Source organism: Aythya ferina, assembly GCF_964211825.1.
Source record: "Aythya ferina genome assembly, chromosome: 2".
Lineage (NCBI taxonomy): Eukaryota > Metazoa > Chordata > Aves > Anseriformes > Anatidae > Aythya > Aythya ferina.
This window is the reverse complement of record NC_140297.1, coordinates 57268898-57289109: the sequence shown is the minus strand read 5'-3', so window position 1 is coordinate 57289109 and position 20212 is coordinate 57268898. Positions and strand designations below refer to the sequence as shown.

The window sequence follows — 20212 nt, the reverse complement described above, 5'->3', positions numbered from 1 at the left end:
AAATCCAATGTTACAAAAAATGGGAAAAAATCATGAAAACAAAGAACCCCAAACCAGTAAGTGTTCTTATATGCATGACTTAAGTTAAATAAGTTTCCCTGAGCAGGAAACCTTGAAGAGATGCCACAGAAAAAGGTTAGTTTGTTGATTCACCTACTGAATGAAGGACGAGATCACTGCTGTTTATGAAGTTCATCAATTTGTTCTCTCCAAAGCCATTTTTCTATACTTATGGATGTAGAAAACTGCTAAAGGTATTTATAAAAATACCTAAAAGCCACGAAACTGTCATTTATTCTTGACAAGCATCTCAGTCTAATAGGAAGATATCATACTTGAAATGTAGAAAATGTACTGGCTATTATAATCTTCAGTTAAAATTTGCTGTACCAGCACAAATTTCTTAATATGCTTAATTATAAAGATAAGCTTACATCTCATTAACCAAACAGAATTTCATAAAAATACTCGTAACTTATAGAGGGGACATTTCTTAACATCACAGTACTCATATGTTAAACGGAAAAAAATAATTTCAAGTTTTCTATGAGCATCTCAAACAACGAACTGAGCTCTTGGTCCTCAGGCTGCAGAAAAATTCCTAGTGTCAAAAGCTATGGCTCTTCAAGATTTCCTGCTACAGCTTCCATCTCCAAGGCTTTGTCAGTACAAATGCAACAGCCTTTTGAGAATAATGGTATGTTAATGTAGCCCACCACTTTCCCAGCATTGAGGCAGTTACATCAGCAATTGCTACTATCGGGGAAGCTGAATAAACTCTGCTGTTGAAGGCAAAAGAGGCTGCATTAATTTAAAAATATAGGGAAAAAAATAATCATGTTTTCTATCAAAAATAGTTATAAACAGGACAAAATTGGTGATTACAAATGGAACAGCAAGCCACCTGTAGTAACCTCATGTTCTGTATTTCAAAAAATATTTACTTCATGGCTAAACTGTGGAAATGGAAGATGGTTGTCGGAAACCTTGGATTCTGAACAGATACCACAGTCTAGCTCATGAGTAACCTCTCCATTCCCCAAACTGCCCAAGTGAACTGTGCTTTCCCCTTTGTTCTTTTCCACCCCAAAGTTTGACATGGGGTTTATCTGTGTTTTTAAACTAACAAACGGAAATCAATACATTCTCCATCAATTTTGTTCTGCTTCTGCCTTTTTTCTTTAAATTATCTTCACAGACCAAATACATGCCCTAGCAGAGTATTTAAACACTGCATAAGAAAAATTCACAGTATATGATGCAGTATGTTCTTGCAGACATCCATTTTACATTAAATTATTTAACACAAATGCCTAAGATATTTAGTGTCTCGTGATGCCCACAGTTACAGAGGAACAGGTAGACAGCCTGCTCCCTTCACAAAAGATTAGGGTGTTTCTGATATCCTTCATTACAGGAGTGTACCTTGCCATACCTTCACAACGGGAAGCTTTGAAATATTTCCACAGTAGGTTGGATGGGGTAGATGTTGCATTTCTGGAGGGTGGATTTAGACCTTAGAGTCAAAATGGTCAGCACTCAAGGATATGTCTGTATACCCTACAGGATGGATTTACCCCTGCTGAAAGTTATTATGAGATTCTACACATTAAAGTGGGAATTCATAAGAAACACTTTAGATATGGTTGTTTCTGAAGAGGATTTTACTATTAATAACTTATGAAAATCTTTTGATATAGCACTTGACAGTGTAGAAACCTTTTATAAATGTATTTAACTTCCCTTAAATATATCTCATTTGCATTTTCTATTCTCCTCCAGTGAGGCATTAAGAAGAAAAACGCAACAGTGCCACCAAAACTGAACAGGTTTATTCTTAGCCCTGCATACAGATAGAGCCATAAACTTCAGTCTCCTCCTAAGAGCTTCACAGTCCTGCTCCATGCCAGCCTTGGTACCTTCCAAACAGCCTCTCCCTCTGTTTCTGATACTCCCTGTTCCCAAATCCTTGTAATGACCCACCAGTCCTCATTCCTAGGCTTTCCTTTAACTACCATTCCCACTGCTGTTCTTGGCACCCTGAGTTTTTTAGAAAATTAGAACTAGTGTCCTTCTGTGAAATTACCAGCCACTAATGTGAGCAGCAAAATTTCAGTTCAGTCAGGAGCTGAAGCCAGTATGTTAATTGTCACAAAAACGTCATGCCATCAAGAATGACCTCAACAGACTGACAAAACCAAAGACTGGTCAAACGGAGTCAGGTTACATCTTTTCTACATGGGATTGTTCTTTATGTCAAGAAATTCTTCTCTTTAAAATCGTTAGATCTGCTTACTATAGCATTTTCTTTTCCTTCAGGGTCTTTTTCTTCGGGTAAAGACAAACCAGGGAGTGCTTAATATGCTGTTTGAACACTACATAGCTGAAGTGGAACATCAACAGCACTTCATTGTCTTCTCTCAAGTACTTTATGAACACATGACTTCACTACATTAGGCTTAGTCTCCCTCAACAGAAAAGAGAGCGGACTAATTTTACACTTCCTATAAAAGGGCAAAGGGAAGAATGCTTGTATTCACATATAAGAAGTAATACCATAGGCTGCTGATAGAATGAGCCTTTAAATTGCAATTTTAAAATGGAAATGTTAGTATAGTATCCCTTTACTGCAATGGGTTTTTGAGAAGAGTTGCTTTGGATTTTTTCACCTTTTCATATTGACACTAATGCTTTTTTTTTATCAATTGAAACACTCTAATAAAAAAACACTAAAAGGCATTTAGTTTTCAATAAAATCAATTTTTTTATATCTTCAGCTCATGTAAGCAAATGAGGTGCTTTAACTTTTAAACAGAAAAGATAATAAAGCTAAATGAAAAGTCCTGGAGCTTAGCTTTAAGATTAAACGGTATTTTAGATGAAACAGTTAAAGAACACAGAGTTTGCAACTCTGAGATAAAGATAATGGCTTAAATCTATCATTACATTATGCAGATTCTCCTTGGAGCTGCATAATTGATAAATACACTTCCATATCCTATTGGAGTGTGCTGCTGTGAGCTGCCTGTGAGTGAGACCAGGGAGAGTGTTATGGAAAGAGGGCATGATAAAGACCAGGAACTGAAGGATCCCCAGCTGGACCACTACCATATTGGGATACCATGGACAAGTCGCTTCTGTACATCTGCTTTTTGATCTGCAAGATGGAGATAACGATGTTCACTTTTAATGTAAGATCTGCTGATCTCAAAAAAAGATACTGTAAGCAAGTCTACCATTTCTGCTAGCTCAGATGGTTTCTTGAAATAGCTTATGTTACATAAGAGAAAGTTAAGACCAGCAAATTGTATCAGACAGAAATTACTGAAAATAAGCGTACTTGAAGGTCTTGTAATGAGAAAACAAAAGTACTCACATAACTATAGAACAAAAAGTGATTAAAGCAGTAAAACGAAATATGGACATGTAAAGTTGAATAGACCATTAACAAGGTAAAAGAAACAAATGTCAGAAATAAAGACAAAGCTACTATGACATTAAAAAAAATCACATAGGGATAGGAAGGTATACTGACAGAAAAGTTGTGGGTATATATAAACATACATGCACATCTGTGTACACATGCATACACACAGTCATGCAGAAAGAGAGAGATATTTAACAGCCTTTAGGTTGCAAAGAAACTTCAGGAGTCAGATTCTGTTGGTGGTACTTCACTGCTTCACCCATCCAACACAATTCAATTCACAAATGAATTAGGGTTGTGGAGAGGGAAAATTAAGACCAATACTAACTAGGTCTATACGGCTTGGTACTGCTTGTCCTAACGTTCACTGCAGTATGCGATTATAAATATACACAATTAGATGACTCAGATATCACAAAATGACCCCAATACTGCTTCCTGAATGACTTGGCTAAGCAAGCCAATTATGATATTGCATTACACAATGTAAACCAGAAATGATTGACCCTGAGGATTCAGAAACTTTCTCAGAGTTTTTCTTTGAGAAAAGGGAAAAGTAATAATGAACTCAGAAACTTATACCATATGACAGAATTACTGCTCTTTGTATCAAACAAGCAATTCAAGAACTAACAAGGTGTTTTTTCTCCCAGATCTGCCTCAGTAGGCTGTTAACTCCAGCTGTACCCTTCATTGTGGTAAAGGCATTCCTAAGGCCTCTTTCCAAACTGAATTCTCCAACAACCAGTTAAATCTAAACTGACTTTGCAGCCTTCTCTTCCATGGGGGCACTGGGCATCTGTCTCACTGTGTCTGTCACTCAGGTGGCCGCAGGCAAGAAAGCTGTATGACATGATTACCTTTCAGGACTCCATTCCTCTGTTCAAAAGTTATTTATTCACAAGCAATCTGGGTGAGTGGGAAAGAAGAGGAGGAGGACAGAAGTGTGGAAATGGAAAACAAACTACCAAAACTGAATTCCTTTGGAACAAAATATTGCCCCCGTAAGCTCCCGAGAGCTCAAAAGTCTCGTTCACATAGAACTTTTGTAGAGGTGACAGATCAGAGTAGAAATGTTATCCATCCAGTGCAGCAGATAAATGATAACTTATTCTCTAACCAACTGAAGAACATCTGTTTCAAATACTTCAGCATCTCACAGTTGAATTTCATCCAGACAAACTATGTCACAAGATTTTGGATCCAGGCTATACATTGAATTTCATTTCCTAATTTAGCATATTGCTACCCAGAAAGAGCAGCCACACACACAGCATGACTGCAAATTATTACTATTATTATTATTATTATTTATCTACTAAAAATAGACTTTCCTTGTTCAGTAATTTCAACTATAAATCATTGGGAAACAGACTTATAGTGCCTCTTTGACATGCACTCTGGTTAAGCCAGCCAGAATCAGTAAAAGTCAAAGCTGGAGATACATCTTTGTTCACCTGGAACCAGAAAAACGTATTTTACCCAGTTAATATTCTCAGTTAAAAGGAAAGCTTTTATGATAGTCTTTCCTGAAGGAGAAAAAAATCCACACTATGACATGCAGGTTTGTACTTCAGGCCAAAAATGCAAATGCAGGTGAACAACTCTTTCCACTTTTAGACACTGGACCTTTCTTCTCAGATTTGTGTACTTTCTGAGTGAATGCAGAATTCAGTGACAGCTTTCTTCTCTGAAGTTATCTGCATTCTCCTCAAAGGTTTTAGATCTACGGCTAGAACAGTCTGTTTCCTTATCACTTGACATTTTCATGGCAAAATGTTTCCCATAAAGATGCCTAAATTAAGTGCAATTTTAGGTATTTATAGGGGCTGGAGTTTCAGAGAAGCCAAGTGGTTGCATCCATTAACTGAGGCCAATAAATGTTGCAAATGCGCAGAAACTCTGTTATTGGGGAACCAGGCATCAAACTAAGCACTGCATCATCAGCACATCCAAAAGTATCACTAATTCTCCTACTAATGAAGTGTACTTAACACTTCTGATCATAGGGAAAATTTGAACCCTTCTACTTTATACAGTTGTGATACAGTTTTGTGTTCTTTTTGCTTAAGCTTCGCATATTAGTTGCTTAAGTTGAGTCAATGACTTCCTGAAGCCCCTTACATCAGAAAATGCAAAAAAACAAAAATAAAAATGTATGCTTTAGTTAGTATGAATTAGCCGATGGCATCTTCTTATACTTCATGGAACAGACACCACAAAAAAAAAAAAAAAAAAAAAAAAAAAGCAGCAGCTAGCATTTAAGGAATGCAGTACTTAGTTTATAGATAACATGTCTGATTTACTTCTTGCACCTCTGAAAAACTGCATTTAAAGCTGGTCTCAACTACGTCTTAAGTATAACAGCATGACAGTGTAACTAAACTGAAGTCTTAGGTTTAGTGCGTTGGCGTGAACTCTACACAATTACTGCAATTACACTCTGGCTTGCACTTTACAAAACATCACAGAGGATTATAGTGCAATATTCTTTAACTAACTTAACAGGATTTTACTTAGTAGAGAGATCAAAGAATTCCAAGTTTACAAATAGACTACTTACTGTTGAAACATATCTGTAAGCTGTCATGTTCCCACTGCTCTTATTTTAAGCACACATTGATTATTCATTATAAAACCTCTTCTGATAGCTTAAAAAATGCCTCTGTAGATGAGATTTGATAATGAACTGAATCCAGGAAACATTCAGGTTCTTCTTCATTCTACGGGTAGTTACATTAAGAGGGAAGCACCTTACTTGTCAAAGTCAAAACAAGTCCTAGGTGTAGGTGGCTCATCAGTTCCGATCACACTCATTATCATTCATGTTCTAGGTGGCAAGACACCCTGGTGTGCTTTTCTGATGATAAATGCATAAAATTAATTAATAGAAAAAAAAAAAAAAATGAAGTACCAAAGAGCTTCCTGGCTCACATACTAACAGGTAAGAGGTGCATGAGGACCTCTCCTATCTCTGTCTATACTGATAGGGGAAAAAAAAAAACAACTAATGAACAACAGCATGTACTGGGCACTGTGCAACAGCACTCTGACGTGTCACACAGACATACACCTCCTTCAGAAGACTAAGGCATTTCAAAACAACCAGCAAAAACTGGGTAATTATGTATCAGCCTGGAATGAGGAGAGAAGAAAGAGGGAGTGGTATTGGCATTTCCATCTCTTGCTGCCTTGTTGGAGAACAAGTGATTTCAGGAAGTCAGTGAACTTTCCTATCCTGCTACAATAAAAACGGGAAAGGAGGAGGTTTGCAATGTCCTTCCATCTTGTGTGCTGTTGCTTTCATTTTCTTATAAGCCCCTTGCCCTCACTATTGGTAAGAGGATGTAACAGCTGTTTCCTCTCAGCTCTTTTCACCCAGAGTTTGAGAGCGGAGAGGAGAGCTCAGCCCTTAAGAAGGAATGCTCCATGGGGAGAAAAGAACAGCAATCCCAAGAGCACATCTGCCATCAACTCATCATGTTGAAGTTCCTGACAAATTTTAACTTCGCATCTTGGAGAGATGAAACGAGAGCCTATGAAACAAACTATGGAAAGGGAGGGGGCACAGTGCCTCCTTTGCCTTTCCAATGAAAGGAGCAGCTGACAACTCCATATGGTTCTTTTTAAGTTTAGCGCACTTCTTGCTCTGCAAAGGTTCCATTTGATTTCAGGGGAACCTTTGCAGAAGGAGATATTGCTCACCATATGTAATGTTGGCAGGATAAGATTCCCCCTTCCATCTCACCTTTGGGAGGAGAGAAGAAGGAGATATGAACATCAAGGCTCAGTATGCCAAGACTTGAAAACATATTTACATGCCAAAGCGGGACTCCTGCTTTGAACACCAGCCACAACAGCTCTTCTGCATTTTGGGTTGTTCATTAACAGAAATCAATACAAGTTGCCTTTTAAGAAAGCCAACGCTTATTTGTTGACACACTGGGTAATTTCTTTTAGCAGAAGCATTGATGCTTACAAGGTGTGCAGTAAACATGGCAAAACCTCAGAATGGCAAGGCTACAGAAGATAATACTTCATTTCAGTGCAAACTTAAAACATAAACCTAAGTATGTGGAGAGAAAGAGTAATTATTAACAAGCAGGGACGTAGATGTTGTGCCTTTACCTGCAGGCTCTTTTCCTCTATCTTTTTCTGGAGAATCTGAAGGCACTTGGTGAAGTCTGTGAAATCTTGATCCATGGTCTCTATTAACTCACATCCCTAGTGAAGAAGCAGCAAAAGAGAGAGAAAAATAAAATTAACACAACTTTCAGTTTTGAGAAGTAATGCTCTCTTTGATGAAATTAATTGCAGTTAACAACTCCTAAAGTCTCTGCATGGAGATAGAAGAATCAAGTAAAAGGCTATACCCTTACAGAGCCCAAAGACCCATCTAAGTCCCAGCTGAACAAATTATTATAAACCAGCTCTTTGGTAGGCACAGGAACAGATATTCCAAACCTATTGAGTATGTTCATGAGTTTGGATAAGCATGTTCTACGATATTCTGCTGGCTGGACAAATTCTGGTGTGGTGAGCTCTGGGTCATAAAGAACTTCCAGGATCAAATTCCAGGAAAATGATCTCCCGCTCTGGTACTACACTTACTACATTTCTGCTACATATATTGAAATGTGTATAAACGTATGTATACAAAATTTTCAAGTTTCCCAGAACCACTGAAGTTGTTAATTTGCAGTAATATCACAACAATCTCCTTGCAGTGGGCTAACATAGATGAGAACATGTTGAAGTGGAGAAGAGCAGAAGTTCAGACTTCTTGAGTGCTAAAGCAACTCCCAAGCCTCTGATGAAGAGCTGAGTGAGGAAAAATGAAATGTATCTACCACATAAAGTCACCACTCAAAGGGGCTTCAAAGATACCAAATACCCATACAGCTTCATAAATTAAAATAAGAACCATACATGCTGGATTTAGAGGTTCCCTCTCCTACCACTTCAAGGTCCCCTTAAAAGCCTCCTAGCTTTTTCTTTACCTGACAGTTTTTATGTTTCTCTATACACCATAACAACTGATAAGAGAAAAACATTCAGAATACAGAATCTTTGCATGTGTGCCTGTGTATATAAAGTACATTATTTTGTTACATTAGGAAAAAAAAATTGAACTTTTACGTTGCTTTTACCTCAGTGCTAAAAATAAAGATATAGAGGACAAAATTGCCCAGATCAGCACACAGAGAGTTTGGTGGATTGCACACAATAAAATAATGAGTCTCCAGTAGAAGGACATATGCTATCACTGAAATGCTTCCCCACACAGCCAGAACACATATAAAACCCAACAAAACTGTCATGCAGTAGGGGATCTGGATGAAGTGAAAGAAATGAGGAGGAGATAATGGCATGCTTTTTATTATACCCCTTACTTTTCTTTCTTCCTTCCTCAAAATCTTCTAAAAGGAAAAATGGTCAAAAGTAAAGCAGAAACTTTCTGATACCCCATGTTGCACTAAATGCCTTCTCAGGTAGGCCTGTTGAAGTGAAGCAAGCTTTAGATGCATTAGCAGATGTCACCATATACGTCCCTTTGCAGAAGCAACGTTGCTACCACCACAAAGAGGCTAGGAAAAATGCAACTGGAATCTGAATTCAGAGCTAAGTTTCAAACAATTTGAAGAGCTGCCATGTTCCCACTCTTCACCAGGAATGGCCAAAACATCAAATTGGCAGGGAGAAAAAGGCCTCAAGCCAACTGGGGACTGCAATCAATTTGGGAGTTGTGCAGGGCCAGCCAGAGACACTGAGGGAGCCTAAGAAAGGTATAGGGATGTTCTGGCCCATACAGTTGGACCTGAAAACTTCTGAAGTGAATTTGTTAATCAAAGCCCACTCTAACTGAAAAGACATGTCATCCACTAAGAGCAGGCTGCTCTCAGGCGGGCTCGTTATTGGCAGTGACAGTGGCAAGAGAGACCGCTGTGAGCAGCTATAAACAGACAGAACCTCCCCGGTCTTGCACAACCAGCTTTTGAACAGCACAGGAACGTGACAGATGCAGACAAAATCAACTGCGGGGACAGCTACTGCATGGCATGGGAGAAGAGGGGAACATGAGTTACCAGCTCCTAAATTTGCAGTAGAGAAGGAAGTCTTTTATCTTTTGCCAGGACCATTCCTTGGCTCCCCGGTGCTGGCAGAAGTGGCTTATAGGTACTGATTTATAAATAATAGATTTAACCCCAACCTGCCCCCAGAACTTCTGAAATACTCTTTCCGGCACTCACTAACAAGCCTGATATCCTCCTTAGACAGTCACTTCTTGGCAGCTGCAGCTACACTGCAATTCTGCTTTCCACCCACGAAAGAGCAAACTTACTCAACATCCTGTGTTTTTAAAGGGATGATGTACAACACCTTAAATTCATAGAATCACAGAATGGCGTGGGTTGGAAGTGACCTTAAAGATCACCTGGTTCCCACCCCTTTTGCCATGGACAGGGATGCCACCCAGGTTGCCTTGGGCCTCGTCCAGCTTGGGCTTTGTCCAGCCTAGGCCTCATCCAGCCTGGTCTTGAATACCAGGGCATCCCGGTTGGGCATCCACAACTTCTCTGGGATTAAAAGCTTCTCTTCTGTTTAAAAACATTTCACTTGAAGTTAGTTCTTGCCTAGCTTTTTCAGGATGTTCTTTGATAAGTTCTTTGGAGCAACTACGTGTCACTTCCAAAGCAAGATGACTTCAACATAGTGGCTGGAAGGCACTATCGGTCATTTGCCACAGCTCCAGAAGAAAGCTGTGAAGTACCACACATGGACATTCCACGTTCAGCCCTGCCAGGGTGTTTTCCACATATAGAAGGCCTTGAAAACACAATCACAGAAATGTGATTTTCTAAACTTATAAGTGGGATGTCAAATGCACAATTTGTCATAAATGCAAGTTGCTGTACCCATGGTATTGATACCAAGATGGTGCTGTGACAGCAGTAGCTAAAAATGAAACAGTTCAGCAGTGGTATCCTAAAACTGTTCACTCACCGTCTGCACGTTTGACACTTTATACAAGTACTACTGTAGATCACAATGAAAAAATGTTGACAGAGTGCCACCAGTAAAGCCATCAATTCCTTCAAATTAAACTCTGATTCTTCATTTTCTTTCCACATCAAACAGACAAGCAGTTTGGGAGCTGACGAGATTTTAGATCTGCTCCCTTCGCCACGACAGCAAAGAGACTGGCATAGTCAGACCCAAGGGAGTACAGGCAGCAGCACTCTGCCCGTATCCTCTCTCTGACCCTGCCGGAGTGAACGAATGTTCAGTTCACGTTCACTGATGGTGAGAGTTTTTGGTAAATCTGCTAAACCTGACATTAAAAAATCTAATATTGTATACCACAAAACTGGGCAACAGTTCAGGTGCAGTTCTTGCCAACCTTCACCATATTCACAAATGACGAACATCTTCAAGACAAAGCTTTCTGATGCAGCCAGGGTTTAATGAAAGGACCCTATAGTTATTGCAAGATAGGCAATAATGGTTGTAGTTTTATAGAATCTGCTCAACTTAATAACATTAACCTTTGGTAAGAAAGTTAAAAAGCCAAGCAAATGTAACATTAAGAAAGGTTAGAAAAATCAATAGCACACAGCAGGAAAGAAAACAATAGATTGCATCTGATGACGATATAACTTTGCTGAGTGATAGGATGAGGCACACACAGAATTAGACTTTGGCTGTTCTGTCTCATTATAGCAGTTATAGGAGGCACATTGCTAAAGAAGGAGGAGTGTGCCAGACACACATAATAGGATTATTGAACCCTATATTTCAGACAGACACTGAAACCAGACAGGCACTGAAATGTCAATCTGAACATCTCAGTACTTCTCCCGTTTTTAGAAATATTATGCATCACAGCATGCTGTGCATTTGAAGACAGCAGTGTGTAGATGTCCATTCCCACATGTCCTCATTAATCTCTTAGTAAAAGAAAGTTATGTTTGTTCTTTTTTTTCTCCTAATCTTTATAAGCATGAAAATATAATTAGGACAGAATATTTAAGATATCCTCATTTGCACTATATTTCCAAGGCCCTCCTATGGCAAGACCTCTGAGTCTAGCTTCTGAAGCCTGTGTCCGGCTGTGCTCAGCACGTGCACCAGTGATATCCAGTTCAGTCTTTTTAATGACTGTTGTTGAAGTAAGGTTCAATTTTGAGGTATCAATCTCAACACAGATGTACTCATGTATAGTGTTAATGGCAGACAGAGGAAAATCATATATCCTGAAGCTAAAAGAAAAGAGATGAGACAGCTTACAGAGCCTCTCAAAACCACCGCACAGACAAACGGTAAAGTTTAAGAAAGCTGTATAAATTAATTGGCATTTCTAAAGACTCTCCTTTCACTAAGCCTTACCTGCCGTCTCACGTAACAGAACAGTAATGCACCTGTCAATCCCAGCACCACACATGCCGGCTAAGTAACAGCTACAGATTCACAGAATAATTTCAATTGGAGGGGACTTTGGCAATTCACCTAGTCCAACATTTCACTTGCAGTAGCTCAGACTAGCTCAGGTTACTCAAGGCCCTTTCCAGTCCACATGGAGCACCTCCAACGATGGAAACTCCTTAACTTCTCTGCGCAACCTGTTCCAATGCTTGACCACTCTGAAGTGGTCTGAAGAAGAGTCTGGTTCTGTCTCCTCTGCCCTCCCAAAAAGAAGGGAAACCTTGTAATGTCATCTCTCCCTCACTTCTCTTCTGGAAGTTGAATGAATTGATTTCCCTCAGCCTTTTCTCATGCATCATGCGGTCCAGACTTCCCTAATGTATATTTCCCTTACATGCACTATATGGGTATGCAATATTTCCAGCTCAAAACCTGACAGGGTCTGCAAAGAGGCAGAGGGTATCTAGTTCTCCTCTTTTTAATCTAAATTTCTGGCCCTAGGGAGTTTCAGCTACTTCACCTCCTGGATCTCTCTTACATTTCTGCCTGCTTGAAGAAAAACCCCTAACATCTACAACCTTCATATACTAGCTGCAGTCACCTGAATGTTTTCAAATCCCACAACATTTTTTACACAAATATGCAGACAAATATTTACACTCCGGAGTGAAATGGATCCAACACAAGTGCTGCTCTAGACCAGGCACTGATGAAGAGAAACGGGCCCCAGGGTGTGACTGCAGGTCATGGACCATGCCTAGCCAAGAACATAGATGTGCATCAGTATCAGAAAGAAAACAACAGCAAAAAACTAGCTTGGGAAACATTCTGGAGGTGACAAGTCACCCAAACAGTGGTCTTCCGTACTGTTGGTCAAGTGTTTCACAACTGATCCAAAACAACTGCCCCAGAAAGGAAACTGAATGCTAGCATGGGGCAGAGAGGGAGCAGACTAGAATGTTCCAGATAACGTTTAAAAGGGGCAGGATTGGAAAAAAGAGAGAAAACAAGACCCTCTAGCTTAAGCTGCTGATAGTTATAAAAGCTGCATAGATTTCCTATAAGCCATAAATTAGTGGAGACTTATGTAGCAAGACGGCGCCAAAACCATGGAGCTGGTTTACCTCTATGAACTACAAACCAGGAGGAAATTAGTCAGTTGAATCCTTTTGCATTTGCGGAGTAGGATGCAAATACAGAAAGCAAAGCAGTCATGTTCACTGATTTCTTTTGGTAGTTTCAAATACTGTTGAACAACTAGTATTAAAAAGCTTCTGTTCTGATCAGCTTAGTTATATGAATTGCCTTTTGATTTTTGTAGTAGAGTCCAGGAAGTGTAATTGGAGAAAATGATATCGGATATTTAAATAGCCAAAAATACATAATTAAGTGAAATGCATTTTCTTTCATTTTTTGGACTCAAATTTGGCTGACCACTTGGCATCAGCACAAAACTAATACTGTACAGATTGCCTGGCCCTCAGTTCTGGGGTGGCTGATGATTTGACTCTTCCAATTGCACATTAGGTGGTGCTGCCATTCAGATTAACTACAGGAATTTATTAATCATGACGAAGCGTATGCACTGTAAGCCAAATAATGGAGATCTCCAGTGACAACCCCCTCCCCCAGAACAAACAAAGAATATCTGGTTTTGACCATCACTTCTGTCTAACCATACATAACACTATTTGATTTATTAAGCAAGTATTGCCTGGTGGCATGAGACAAACCCAGTAAATATATGTAAACATATGCACACCTCTGCAAACCGATAGCTACATGAACTTGTCAAATTTGAGAGTGTTAAAAAAAGGGCAATGTACTTGAAACTTTGACTGCCACAGCTGCAGCCTCTCCTCCCTTCCCCTCTTTCTATTTTGATACGGTCTTTTTCAAAGTAAATAAAATGTTTCCTGTTTGTGTTTTTAATGAGGCAGCATGTGGCTTCTGATGGAGGATAGCTTTTTTATACCATATATTTGATGTGAAGATAGAAGCAATGAAAGTGGTCTTCTGCATTAATTACGTTGCCCCCTTTCAAAAGAAAAGTCTATTTATCATGAAATCATGGCAATTGCTTGAAATGAACAAAATATAAATCTGTTTATTTGGTATTTAAACAATACCAAAGAAAGCCAACATGCCTTCTTTGCCACCTAGAGCAAACTGAAGTGCAGAAAACCAAAGATAATAATCATCATAAATCACAGCAACTAAACCCAAACAAGAACAACAACTTCTTAAAGGGAAAAAGAAAAAAGCCAAACAACAAAGCTAACCTTATATTTTCTGGATAAATTCACAGTGATTACCTGTACTGCAGTAAATTCTTTGGATTTATTAAGCCTCGTAAATAAAAGCAAGCATCTTAGATACTCACCCACAGGTCAGAAATTGCAACAAAACACACAATTACAATACGTTTATCAAAAGATCACTAACAACTTTTACCACTTTTGAACAACCAAGCGGAAAGGTAAAGGTGTTGAGTAAAAAACTGAAGTAGAAGGGCTTATTAGCAGCTGTAGTCTCAAATTTACAATCCATGCCCCTCCATACCCATTTCTGGCATTTAAACAGTCAACCTACATTTGTACATCTCTGTGCAACCCAGACACGTTATCTCTCCAATCTGATGATTAAAACTGAGCACAGCACAGCAGTGACAGCCACCTGCTATTTTTGGATCTTCTTTGAAATTTCCCTTATGTGGCCTTCCTTGTCTAAAAACAAAAGTTCAGAGAGGGGAATTTTAATTGACGGTCAGGCTGACTCTATAATCAGTACCGTGAAAATCTTTTGTCTACCAGGCTGATTGGGCCCTTTGGAGCCTAACCTATTGATAGGGCTGATTAGAGCACCTCTCTTTCCTTGGAAAGTGTAAACGGAAATTGTTCCTCTATCTGTGTGCATTTATGTATGAAGGTAGCTCGCGTAAGGGAAATCAGAGTGCTGGAACAGCGTCAGCCTCTGACAGAAGGGAAGCACACGCCATCGATCGTGGACAACATAGGCCACTACCTATGTCAGTGAGAGTCTTTTTTGTGGACTTGAATGCACTTTGAACCAAGACTAAGAACTGTAATGTTTCTAAAATGCTGTAACTTCATTTAAACACATATTAAAGCTAACATTATCTTTGGCAGTCAGCACAAATGACAACACAAGTCACACACTTTCCTGAAATAATGCTTAAAACACAAGCTGCCCCAAACATAAACCCCATGTCCCGTAAAAATTGAAGAATAGGGAATGCAGCATTCCTGGAAATTCAACCATCTGAGGTATCTTTTATGAGGTGGGAGGGAGGGAGGGAGAGAAGCTGCCTGAATTTCAAATCCCGTAACACTTTATGCACAGCAACCCAAAGTTATTTATTTATTTATTTTTTAATTAAAAGAGCTCCAGGTTAACAGCTTTTGCTTTTTATCACGTGGTATGATGTGGTATGACAGATGCTCTAAAGAGCTAAAGTTAATAAGCAGGAACTGCATGTGAACTGACTTCAGTTTCCAGACTGTTTATCAATTCTCAAGATTCATCTCAAGGTAAGAAAAACAAGGAGAAAACAGTAGGGCTTCTACTGGGGTGATTTCAAGGATCTGGGCTGGCAAATTTTAGCCATTCTGAACACTGTCTCTCTACGACCCTTTGGCAGCCAAGGGACTCAACAGTAGCATGACTGTGAAAATACACAAAAAAAAACCACAAGAGAGATGTTAAACAGAGTGGCATAAAAATCTCTGCAAGGCATTTCTAATCATTAGGATTATTTAAATATACATGGCCAGTGCAGCTAATCCCTATCTCTTGCATTCAGGATTTATGTGAGGGAATTCTTGTTCCTAAGCTAGTATCTGTCAGTATTTCCCTATTTTCAGAGGTATATAATTGATCTGAAAAGAATTTGGATTGCGAGAGGGGAGCTGCATCTCAGATATCGATCACTGAATAGAATTAATTGAGAACAGGCCCCAAATGTGCATTATGCTCACAGAAAAGGTGCTTTCTTACACAACTCTCCCAACATGTACAAAAAGAGTACAAAAGGATACAAAGATTTAATTATCTAAAGACAGCAAATTGAAAAGAGAAATATCTTCCTACATGTGGATAAAACTCCAAAATTTGTACTATCAATACAATTCAGCAACACATTCTTCATTTTGGTATTGGGGTATTAATGAAAATAGCAAGAATAGTCCCAAGACTGATCCTTTAGGAAAGTCACTGATTACTTCCCACTGCCTGTTAGTTTTCCTTTATGAACAGCCTCCTGTCTTTAATTCGTGTTTTAACTTCTAGCTGGGCTAGGTATATGGCCTGATAATACTCATTTTTTTTTCCTTGTTATTGTTTTCTCTGACAGTTTCTAAAGCCTCTCAGACTCAGCATAAAAGCTACATTTTACAAGGAGCAGAAAAAACTTTCTTTAGGAGGAGATTATTCATTGTTTAGAATACCTCATCATTATAGAATCAGTTCATAAAGACCAAAAGGAGAATGCTACATGGTATGTATCCTGAGCTCCATTCAGTGGGTCAGCTCCAGAGCTCAGCATTTTAAATGATATGCTGAGCCCCTCTTTCTTCTCCTTCAGTTTTGCAAGCTTCTTTGCAAGCATATTTCTCCTCCTCTGTGAAGGACACATTGCTATTTATTTAGCTATAGCATTTTGTACTGAACTGAACTTTGATGGGTACTTCTGAAGACTGAATACATTTTGCAAATGCATAATCTGCACGTAGGCCAATGGAAACGGGTTTCTCAAAGTCAAAAGAAAATTAATTGAAATCATTCTGTATTTCAGCAAGTGATACTAAGATGAAAGCAACAGCAAATAAAATAATAAGTAAACAAATAAAAATCAAACCCAGCTTTATAATCCTTTTCCAAACATCACCAAACCATCTGGGAGCAATGAACACAAGGAGCTGACATGTTGACATTCTGATAGGCAGAAGGGAAAGCTCAGGAAAATGAAACCCCTGCCCAGCACAGCAGTTCTGACTTCATCGCCAGCAAGTGTTCCACAGAGTACAAATACATTTCCAAGTGAAATTCAGGATATATTTCCACATAGATGAAGTAGATTCTTGAATAATCAAAGATCACACATCATATTCACAAAGTTGTATTTTCAATTTGTGGAGGGGCTCAGCTACTCCTAGCTGAATTGTGAGGTTGCTGAATAAACATTAAGTCTTTAGGTCTGAAGTAACTTGATTACTTGGTAAGTTGGAAACCAAGTTTATCTTCCAGGTATACTTCAGTGCCTGCTTTTTCAGTAGTCAGATGTTGCATGTTCAGTAGCAGAAGACATCCTGTAACTGGGCTGTATATCCTGCTCCCCAGCTCCCTCTTCCACCTGATACATAACCGAGTACTCAAGGGGGACTGTTCAGCTGGATAGTGAAATATCCAGCTTAGTGTATTGGAAACATTGGGATTTCATGTGTGAAATGCTTCAGGTTTTGAACTGATGATAAACATTATATTGAACAAAATAAATAATGTGTAGCCAACTAACAGCAATGGCTCTATGAGCAACACGGAGCTTTGCAGTAAGAGATTTTGCATTAGTACCCATAGGTTTATCTTAATAGGATATTGCTTTCCTTTAAATAGCAACAGTGCTTTTCTGAAGCTTAACAACAACACTTCTAGCACTCTGTACAGATAGCTAAGGTTCCTGGCAAAGGGAAGCTAAGCCACTACAACATGTACAGACATTACAGAAGGCACTGCGCTGTCACCTCCTTGTGCTAAGAGGATCTATTCAGAATCCATTCCACTAACTATTCTGCAGGCTGTGATAAATCCATTGGACAGGTAATATTTTAGGGTATACATCCACCTCCTGATAGCATGGCTCCCAGTCTGATCTCTATCAATGCTCTAGTGTATGCCTTAAGTGAATTACCCTGAACAATCTCTATGTAAAAGATCAGATCCCATGATCTTCCCCTAGATGACTGAGAGCAGAATTTGTTCTTGTACATCTGTTGTTGACAAAGGGCAATAGAGCATTCAGGGGTCATTCATAATTCAATGTGCAAACTAAAGCTAAAGTGCAAAGAGCTGCAACTTGTTTGCAGGAACTGAATACAACAAAAAAAGAAGATTGGACTGAACATACTGCCCCTGAAAGACATTGTCCTAAAGTATTAGTTCAAGCGTCAAAGAGAGTTGGGTGCACACATTAAAGTAGAGTGGCCTAACAGAGTATCTGGGACATGCGAGGAAGCAAGACAAGCCATTTCCCTGATGGCTGCATATACAAAACACAAGGCTCTGGAGCACCCTGCTGTGTTTTGAGCTTCCCGTCAATTATACAGGTTAACATGACTGCTGTAGGAACCTGACATAATAGAGTCATTAATACCAACTTTCAGGACATGTAAGCATGATATAAAATTTCTTTGAAGTCCTATTCTAACACACAATCACACCCGGAAACTTCTTTTCCACTTCCCTTCATTCTCGCTGTCCTTTATTTTAAACTACTGTTGTTAGAAAGAAAAAGATATCAACACCTACTTCTGCATTTTGATCAGAGATCTAAAAAACACTTGCAACTTCAAGAAACTGTGAGAAGAGACATCAGAAGATCACCAGAGCTTTCTGTGTGCGATCTTATGCGATTCTTCCACATACATTATTTTGACTGAACCTTGCCTGAACTGTAAGTAGTTGGCTTTCCCCAAGCACCTGGCTGACAGCTAGGCAGGTTATGTCTACACTGAGCAGGTTCAGAACAGCCCTATGAACAAATCCAGACCTTACCCTACGACTCAAAAGCGTCTTCCTGCAAGACATTTTCAAGATGTCTCGAATGATGAACATCAGTGACTGCCCTTTAATCCATCCTGTTAAAGGTTTATCAGACATTTCTGAAGGTTTGAGGTCACTAGGAAAGAACACACTTTCTTAATGTTTTCTAGGGCTGGATATTCTGAAGGTGATTAATGTACTAACATCATAAAATATGGAGATTGAACAAACGTTTTCAGTAATCCTGTCCATCTTTCTAGAGAGAAAGTTTTCTATAGTATCCTCTCAAGTGTTGTGTCCACTTTTATAAAAATATTCTTCAAGACTCAGAGATTTTACTTCTTTCCGTCAGAAAAATGTACCACACTGAAACAGAAACAGACCGATGTTTCTCCTGATATTTATGAAATGGACTCTTATTCAGACAAATCCCCCCTTGCATGTCGGCGTTATATAGCAATATATCCCCAGTCCCTGTCAATGCCAGTATCTCTCTAACTCTTTCCCAATCTATCTTTAAATTCCTGTTTCAAAGTCCCTAGCATCCAGCCAAAGAAAACACAAAAGGAAAGTCAATACGCAAGCATTACACAGAAAGCAGCCTTCCTCTGCTGACAGAAGGCATTACAGCTGCTCATTTTTTTGCACAAACCCATTGTGCTTTTACTTACATAATGGGACTGCAGTCCTGTGCCTGAATTTGACCACGAAAATTACTTGTGATGAGAGGCTTTGCTTTTTAAGCTGCAACTCGTACCCTAAATGCCAACACATTCCGGTACATTCAGACACTTAATAGTTTTCTCTTAAACAAAATTTCCCCCAAGGCCTTTCATTCCACGTCTGCCTAATTATGAGTTGTCCACCCATGGCATCTGGAGGTAACGCCCTACTTTCACTATTCATTGTGAATTAGTCATCTCTTCTCCAGTCTTCAGTATTATAACTCCCATCCAAAAGGTTTGGAAAGCAATCGTCTTGCGATCAAGGCACTGAGACAAGGTTCATCAAATAAGGATTCAGTCACTGGTGCTGCCATGGGAATCTTGTATGATCTGGGCAAGCCATCAGCACGCAGCTACATAGTCATGTCGAGGCACTCAGTGGCTCCTGTTTTCTGTGGGTGTTAGGCTTTGGTTTTGGCCTCTCTCTCAGTCCCATCACCGTGCAACACTTTTGCTTCTCCTATATTAAAATTCTTAAAATGCATACTTTCTTCACCTTGACTTATACAAAAAAATAAGTTTGTATAAAAAGGTATCAATCTTCATGTATTCTGCATCCTCATTTTAGCCATCACAGAAACTTTTGCTTCCTTCGGAAATTCAAAAACTAAGCACTCTAGAATTACATGCTGCATCAAGTAAAAATAAAAATACCACAGAGGAAGTACGCAACTTGCTTCTTTTTTCATTTGAATGAATCACATTGGAGATCCACAGTGGAAATATTTTTTTAGAGCAGATTTAAAGCAAAAGCTTTTTTTTTTTTTTTTTTCCCAATAAAATTATATTACTACTAAGTAAAAGAAGACAGTTACTTAATTTTCTTCATGCAAACTTAAAGAACCGTGGTTGCACTTCC

At 39.0% G+C, this 20212-nt stretch overlaps 1 protein-coding gene across 8 annotated transcripts in view; it reads right to left on the bottom strand.

Annotated features, from left to right (window-relative positions):
• Positions 1 to 20212, bottom strand: part of TPK1 (thiamin pyrophosphokinase 1) — a 308925-nt gene that overhangs the window by 119531 nt on the left and 169182 nt on the right. For all 8 annotated transcript variants that reach the window (XM_084507747.1, XM_084507750.1, XM_084507749.1 and 5 more), the window contains one exon: positions 7556 to 7651. In XM_084507747.1, the coding sequence (XP_084363873.1) occupies positions 7556 to 7651 (96 nt within the window). The remainder of the gene's footprint in view (positions 1 to 7555; positions 7652 to 20212) is intronic.